The sequence below is a fragment of the Haematobia irritans genome, chromosome 4 (assembly GCF_050003625.1).
Source record: "Haematobia irritans isolate KBUSLIRL chromosome 4, ASM5000362v1, whole genome shotgun sequence".
NCBI lineage: Eukaryota > Metazoa > Arthropoda > Insecta > Diptera > Muscidae > Haematobia > Haematobia irritans.
The window spans coordinates 38,688,445-38,697,461 of NC_134400.1; the positions used below are offsets into that span (position 1 = coordinate 38,688,445).

At 33.5% G+C, this 9,017-nt stretch overlaps 2 protein-coding genes across 2 annotated transcripts; both read left to right on the forward strand.

Moving 5' to 3' along the window:
* Positions 1-5,929, forward strand: LOC142234671 (uncharacterized). The gene is made up of 2 exons (XM_075305845.1): positions 1-1,093; positions 5,263-5,929. Exons 1-2 carry the CDS (start codon positions 140-142, stop codon positions 5,845-5,847), a joined length of 1,539 nt encoding a protein of 512 aa, XP_075161960.1. The 5' UTR covers positions 1-139; the 3' UTR covers positions 5,848-5,929.
* A 2,459-nt stretch (positions 5,930-8,388) lies between these two features.
* LOC142235364 (uncharacterized) lies at positions 8,389-9,017 on the forward strand. Its single transcript, XM_075306619.1, has 2 exons — positions 8,389-8,707; positions 8,815-9,017. Exons 1-2 carry the CDS (start codon positions 8,389-8,391, stop codon positions 9,015-9,017), a joined length of 522 nt encoding a protein of 173 aa, XP_075162734.1.

Below are 9,017 nucleotides of genomic sequence, written 5' to 3' on the forward strand. Positions count from 1 at the left end.
CCATCGGTGAAGACAGCATAACACGGCGAACGATAAATATAAACAAAATAATTTCCATTGTCTATGTTAAACAAAAACAACAAAAAAACACACATTAAAACCATTTTGATTAATTGATTAATTATTGATTTGTACAAATATGATGGAAGATACAACAAACAACAACAGTATTGGTGAAGTAGTATTAAACATTAACGTCACCATTGATACCACCGATAAAGAGATTCTAACAAAATTGTCTGAGAGCATTTTGACAGCTTATCGAAAGATAGCGGTTGAGAGAATTGCTGGTGACTCTCGCACATATGATTTGTGGGTAAAACCCATATCGGGTATTGGTGAAAACTCATATGGCCTAATAATGCAAGTGTGTGTTCGTGAGTGTGTAAATGCAACGGAAACCAACAATTATTGTGATCATCATAGGGAAATTATAACCATTTTAAAAATATCACCAAAGAATCCTTCATTTCGTGCTCATAGTCGTATAGCTGATCTATATAAACGTGAAGTTTTTATGTATGAAACGATTTTTAAAGAATTTCGCCAGCTATCCAAAGATCTCCGCAATGACGATGTCCAACAAAATGGGAACTCTGGAAAATGTCAATTTGACAACGTACCCGAATTATTGCATACATGTTTGGATGATAATGATGAATTTATTATACTCGAAGATCTATCGCAATGGGGATATGAGCAAAATTTACGGACAAATATGCCTACATTTGAATTAGCAGCTGCCACTTTTCGTTCCATAGCCAAATTTCATGCCATGTCTTTTATTCTACAAGCTAAAAAACCTAAAATATTTCAAAATTTACTCCAACCAATGAGCGATAATCTTTTTACTGACAATGTGGATCCCATAACAATTGAATTCGGTAAAAAGCATATAAGAAAGACACGTTTAATGCTTCAACAGGATTCATACTCAAATCCCTCAGTTGCAAAACAAATTGAAAGTCTTCAAATATTGGAGGATAATTTTAAGCGTATGTGTTTACAGTGTGTGAATGGAACAGAAATATCGCCTTATGCTGTGATTTGCCACGGAGACTTTTGGAATAATAACATGATGTATACGAAGAAAGTAAGTCTTCAACAAGGGAGAAAGGTATCCTTGGCAACTAACCCCAAGCTAAATAAACTATATTCAAAGAAATTTGTTATTAGTATTTAAATATTTTGCAAAAATTTTCTATAGAAATACAATTTTGCAAAAATTTTCTATAGAAATACAATTTTGTAATAATTTTATATAAAAATAAAATTTTGACAAAATTTTCAGAAAATGTTCCATAGAAATTAAATTTTCAGAAAATTTTGCTATAGAAATAAAATTTTGCAACAATTTTCTATAGGAATACAATTTTGTAATAATTTTATATAAAACTAAAATTTTGACAATATTTTCAGAAAATTTTCCATAGAAATAAAATTTTCAGAAAATTTTCTATAGAAAATTTTGCTATAGAAATAAAATTTTGCAACAATTTTCTATAGGAATACAATTTTGCAAAAATTTTCCATAGAACTAAAATTTTCAGAAAATTTTCCATAGAAATAACATTTTCAAAAAATGTTCCATAGAAATAAAATTTTGGCAAAATTTTCGATTTCTATAGAAAATTTTGTCAAAATTTGATTTCTATAGAAAATGTTGTCAAAATTTTATTTCTATAGAAAATTTTTGCAAAATTTTATTCGTTTTGTTTGTTATTGTTGGTTTCTCTTCATCTCTTTTTGATCTCAGCTTAAAACCATGCATTGACTAAACTACAAGTGTAGTTTAATCAACAGAGTAAAAGTATGCTTGTCAAATTTATTTGGGCAAAGCCCTATAGACTGCAAGATGGTTGGAATGGACGCACGTTTCGGAATTACCACATTCCTCATCAGCATCCTCTGCTTGCAGCAAAACTATCAACCAATTATCAGAATAAATTCGGGTAATTCACTCAACTCAAAGTGAACTACACTTGAACCTTCTAAAAAAAGGTTTGATAGTCGGCCACTGCCTAAACAAATTTGCAAGCATATTTCTTTTTCCTTTGCCAAACTTAAATCATCGATTTGAATGTAGTTGGCTGATAGTTTTGAGACAATGATCACAAAACAATATAATGGAGCATCACTGCTCTCGCCTACTTTAATAGATAAAGTAGACGAGAGCACTTTAATAGATAAAGTAGACGAGAGCAGTGATGCTCCATTATAATAAGTATTGTTTTGTGATCATTGTCTCATCCCAATAGACACAACCCAATAAACACAAACGTTTGAAAAATGCTAAATTTCAACAATTTTTCAAACATTTTTTCAAAGGATTAGGGTAATATTCAAGTTGAGAAATTGTTGAGAAAATCGCGTTCTCAACAAAAAACAGACATTACCCTCAACAGTGAAATTCAACACATTAGCAATAATATCTCAAGTGTTATCCTCAAATTGAAATGCATCGCTACTCAATAATTTGTCAAACAATTTTCGATGCGAGTCAAATTCAAAATTAACATCGTTGCAAATACTTTTCAACCTAAATTTGTATGAATGATATCCCCACTTCAAATTGAAAGTCAAAGCCAAAATTCTATGAATTTTGTATAATTTATTAATTTTCATCAAAATAAAATATATAATAATACACTACACTACATAATACACTACATTACCAATTGATAAATAATTATCTTATTAAACATATCAACAAATAAGAACAAAAAAAAAAAAAAAAAAAACAACAAAACTTTAAATATCTTAAACATTATTAGTAAACACTTTTGCATTGATAATTCGATTTCCTTCTTTTGGTGTCATAAAACAGCATTAACATTTATTAACATGCGGGCAATTTGAAATTAGGAACGTACTGGACCGCGTGTTAGAATTGATTTCCAGCAGAAGGAATTCACAAAATATCCATTTTAAACTGATAATAGCATATGAATTAAACTGACGATGTGATGCACATGTTCATCCAGAACTTGTTGATTTCAACATTTTGTTGTTGTTAACAATTTTAATAGGTTGCACTTGTAATGTTTCTGGAAACTTTTTCTTGTCGATATGTTTGCAAGAATGTAACATCCAAAGATTTTAGTTTTCTGCAAAGCGATTTAAATTTAGTGACTTCTCTAAGGTGTTGATTTAATTTTTCATATTGACGTACTAATTATTATAAACTATTTGAAGCAGTTCCAGTTAATTGTCCACCATTATTTAGTCATCGCCGACAAGTCGTATCTATCCGACACACTGTAAGATTTTTTACAAACACCGACATTCCGTCCGGAATAACTGATATTCTGTAAAGCGCATTACAGACTATCAGTTATTCCGGACGGAATGTCGGTGTTTGTAAAGAATCTAACAGTGTGTCGGATCGATACGACTTGTCGCCGATGACTAAATAATCGGTAAATGTGTTATCGATCCCATAAACATGCAGTAGTATCGATTATGCCTTCGGACTTAACTTATAATGTGCACAATATATGGGATATGTTCGACACGAGCACTGTCGTCCGGAATAACTGATAGTCTGTAAAGCGCATTAAGGAATTGGTATTATTATGCTATTGAAAAGAAAATGCCAGATACCCATCTTACAAGCCTGACTATACATATGTTTCAGTGTTGGCTAATCCACATTTCCATAGTCTCTAGTAAGATCTGGCTGGGTGAGATGATTCAATTTGGGTCTTATATGCTAATTTCTTATGGAAATTACATACGAAAATCATTTCTCCCAAGTAGAATCATTTTTTCACCACCACTGTGCATCATCTTCTCATATACCTACAATCCCTTAATCTTATTTTTTCAATTTCAATTTGTTATTACATTACTGCAACAACAGATTGAAATCTATTTTTGGATGCATTGCTGAATTCTCCTGATTGGTGAACGATCACACAATGCCTTGTTTCTAGTCAACAACAACTACTGTGATAACTATTGAAACTGGTTTCAAGGACACAACAACAATTCTAACGACAACATTAGTAGTGTTTTGTTTACCTTTTACGACGGGCTCATCGTAGCTTACTATTTTCATGTTAGCCTGATATCAACGCAGGCTGGTTTTTCGTCCAAATCAATTATTACTTTACATTAATTACAATTTTAAATGCGAGCTAATTGGATATGAAGATTAAGGAATTGGTATTATTATGGTATTGAAAAGAAAAGGCCAGATACCCATCTTACAAGCCTGACTATACATATGTTTCAGTGTTGGCTAATCCACATTTCCATAGTCTCTAGTAAGATCTGGCTGGGTGAGATGATTCAATTTGGGTCTTATGCGCTTTACAGACTATCAGTTATTCCGGACGGAATGTCGGTGTTTGTAAAGAATCTTACAGTGTGTCGGATCGATACGACTAATCGGCGATGACTAAATAATCGGTAAATGTGTTATCGATCCCATAAACATGCAGCAGTATCGATTATGCCTTCGGACTTAACTTATAATGTGCACAATATATGGGATATGTTCGACACCAGCACTGTCGTCCGGAATAACTGATAGTCTGTAAAGCGCATTATATGCTAATTTCTTATGGAAATTACATACGAGAAGTAATTGATTTGGACGAAAAACCAGCCTGCGTTGATATCAGGCTAACATAAAAATAGTTTTTGCAAAATTTTATTTCTATAGAAAATTTTAGCAAAATCTTAGTTTTATGGAACATTTTTGCAAAACTTTATTTTTATAGAAAATTTTATTTTTATAGAAACTATTTCTTTCTGTTTTTGTTGCAAAAATTTTCTATAGAAATAAAATTGTTCCAATTAATGAGTTATTGATAAATGAGTTATTGATATTGATAATTGGAAAATTCAAATACAAGTCTAATACAATAAAAACAAGTTTGTAACATGAAATAAAATTATGACAAAATTTTCTATAGAAATAAAATTGTGACAAAATTTTCTATAGAAATAAAATTTTGATAAAATTTTCTATAGAAATAAAATTTTGATAAAATTTTCTATAAAAATAAAATTTTGAGAAAATTTTCTATAGAAATAAAATTTTGATAAAATTTTTTATAGAAATAAAATTTTGCAAAAAATTCCTTTAGAAATAAAATTTTGACAAAATTTTCTATAGAAATAAAATTTTGACAAAATTTTTTCTTAGCAGTTATTTTTGTTTGTGCCCACTAAAAATTTTCTTTGACCATTATTTGATTCTCTCATTGCATATGATGCTAATAATTAATACAATTTCTTTTCATCACTCCATAGCCTAGTGAACAAGAGACAATCGACGCCAAGTTAATAGATTTCCAGTTGTCACGATATGCATCGCCCATACTTGATTTGGTTCACTATCTGTACACTAGCACCGATAGGGAATTACGCAGTAAACATTTTCCGGAGTTACTTGATATCTACTATAACACTTTAACGGCACACATTCAATACTATGGTCTGAATATAGAAGATGTCTACCCCAAAGGCATATTCTTGCAGCAAATTAAAGAATTCGGTATATTTGGTTTTTGTATGGCAGCTTTCTCAATACCATTTTTCATATCTGATTCAACTGAATTGCCCGATTTGGATGAAGTGGCAACAGCAATACGAGAGATTTCATCCTCTGAAGGTTCCGAGGAGGAAAAAGATGAAGAAATTGGGAACGATGTTGTTTGTAATGATGATGGTTTGGACCGAGCAAAGTACGATGCAAATGCAAAACGTATGGAATTATTGGATGAATATGATTTATTGACTGAGCGTACATTGCCCATATTTAAGAGACGAATGTGTGATATTGTTGATGATCTGGACAAAAATGATATGTTAAATATACTTTTCAAATTATCTTAGAATATCGTAGTGAAAGTTTATGTTGTGTTTTTGTTTTCCATCAGGAGACAGAAGTGTAGTAATAAAAGAAATCATAAACATTTTTTTATTTTTAATTTCATCACACTTGTATATGGTTAAGATAGGTTAGGTATAGTGGCAGCCCGATATTTCAGGCTCACTTAGACTATTCAGTCCATTGTGATACCACAGTGGTGAATTTCTCTCTTATCACTGAGTGCTGCCCGATTCTATGTTAAGCTCAATGACTCCTTTTTATAGCCGAGTCCGAACGGCGTTACACATTTGCAGTGAAACCACTTAGAAAAGCTTTGAGACACTCAGAAATGTCACCAGTATTACTAAGGTGGGATAATCCAACGCTGAAAAACTTTTTGGTGTTCGGTCGAGGCAGGAATCAAACCCACGAACTTGTGTATGCAAGGCGGGCATGCCAACCATTGCTAAAACAAGGACGATACACACCATATTCGGCACACCTCTTTGTGGACCTAAAATATATCTAGATTTCCAAAATCAGGCAAATTTCTTTAAAATTGCGTTGTATAGGTGCTCAAGACCCCAAATCGGGAGTCTCGGTTTATATGGGAGCTATATAAAAACTTGGACCGATATAGCCAATCTTCGAACTTAACCTGAGCGCAGAAAAAGACGTATCTCTACCAAATTTCAGGATGATAGCGCCATTATTGGAATACTTGAAAGTCAAACAATCTGGATGATATTCTTTTTTATCACTTTAGTATTAGCGCTGCAAGTAAGCACTACAAAAACAAAAAACAATTGTTCAAAGAAGTAAAAAAAAAATAATAATTGAAAAATTTGTCAACGACGGTTGTCATTGAACTGCCGAGCAGAAAAGACGTGTTTTAATAAATTCCTTTATTTTTGTATTTTCTTTGTATTAACAAACGTATTTTATATCAATAAAAACTATTTAAACTACACGCATCATCTTTGACAAATTCAGAAGTGGGATCGGAACAAGAAAGTTAATAAATTGGTTTATTGATAATTAAAATTCGGTGAGAAGTTTGTTACGAGAATACGAAGTACAAAGTGGATATAAAGGAGAGAACACGACTACAATCAAAGAAGTGCAAATGTGTGTCAACTGCACACACACATTCATCTACAAGGAAAATTGGGGCAGGGTTGCAAAAAGTGCATTTTTAGTACTAAAACCACAGTTGTACAAAGCAGTATAGGAGATTTTGTTGAAATTCCCTACGAGCCAGCTGATATTTGCCTATTTGAAATCTACTGAGATCTAGGACGATTTCGGCCAAAATCCTCGTTTACGAAGATTTCGTGTCTAGTGCGAACGTAGTATCAGAGACGAATTTCAAAGCAGAATTCTGCGTGTAGCAGAAGCAGAATTGTATGTTTGTATTGGTGTGTTTAAGGAGATAAGAAACACAAGATCAAAACACGGGCAAGTCAACGGCTGTTTCAAATGTGAGGCACACATGATTTGGCATAGAAACGAAACAAGCCAAAAATTAACAAGACACAGGGAAAAGCGGTTAAAGAAATGGATTAGAAGCAACAAGGTTCGATTTTCAAGAATGAAAGTTGCTCAATTGAATAAACTTTTAACGCGGAAAGGTTTATTACTACTGACTGGAAATAGAACGGAAAAGATTGCTACACTTATGGTAGCCAATGAAGTGGAAATTGAGGATGATGAGTCACAGCAGAATTTCCATGGGTTTGAGGTGACAATACGATGCAAAGGCAAATATATGAATTGCGTCAAATTGTTATGTCTTTGGCATACAGTGTACAGCAATGGACGGTAAATTCTGCAAGTGGAGGTACGAAAAGCCGTACTAATTTGCAGAATGGTGGAAATGTACAAGTCATAGAGAACCAAATAGCACCAAGAACGGCAACACTAGATACATCGGGTTGCTTGAAATATTATATTGCTATCTTACCAGATTTTGATCCCATAAAGCAAACGGTCACGTCGATGCAATTTATTGACAAGATTGAAGAAATTACGACATATGTATGGTTGGTCTGATCAAACTACGATATTTGCTGTGCATCACAAAATGAAAGGAGTCGCCAAGGTGTGGATAGACACACTTCCTGTAGCGGAGACTTGGGAAGAATTTAAAAGGAGTGACGACGAGGCAAAGAGTGTAACAGCTGTCGATAATGCAGGTGCCAAAAGTAAAGGACCGAAATGTTTTAATTGCAATAATTTTGGCCCCATGTCTACGAAATGTCTGCAACCACCCAAGAGACCAAAGTGTACCCGTTGTTCAAAGGTAGGCCATGAAGCATCACAATGTAAGGCTAAGACCAATGTAACGGCTATGTCCGATTATGCAAGAGGAGACATGTCCTCCTGTGATGAAAGAGGTGAAGGTCAATGGAGAAAAGTTTCTTGGTTTTGTTGACAATGGTAGTGATTTCACTTTAATAAAGAAATCGTCGGTTCCAATTAATTTGAATTGTCAACCAACAACGAAAAGGATGAGCAGATTTGGTGGATCCAAAATTGAGGTAAAGGAAATGGTTGAATGCAACATGACCATAGACGATGATGATATGGAAGTTGCAATTTTTGTGATTCCTGATGAGCTAATGCCATATGATATTTTGTTGGGCAGAGATGTCCTCCGCAAGAGCGGCAAAAGATTGACCATCGAGTCTGGAGTTCTGAAAGTCGAAGCCGCAACAACGACAAGATTTGTCATTGGCAAGAACATCAGTAACGAAGAGAGAAAAGTTTTGAATCATTTGCTTATGGAGCATAAGGAGTGTTTTGCAGAAAGTTTGGAAGAATTGGGACGTTGTAAAAGTACAAGCATGGAAATTTCTGTATCCACAGATACACCGATAGTCGGTAAGAGGTTTCAAGTTCCGTTTAGTCAACGACAAACTCTATCAGACATCATAGACAGGCTTTTACGGTGCGGAATTATTCGACAAATTCCCAATATGTTGCCTCAGTTTTGTTCGTGAAGAAGTCGAACGGCGAAAGACGTATGTGTACCGACTTTCGTGCATTAAATGCAGCAACGGTGGAAAAGCAATATTCGATACCTGTAGTTGAGGAGCAGTTATCGTTGTTAGCAGGAAATAGGTATTTCACCACACTGGACATGACCTCAGGCTATTACCAAATACCCATCAAAGAAGAATGCAAGAAATAA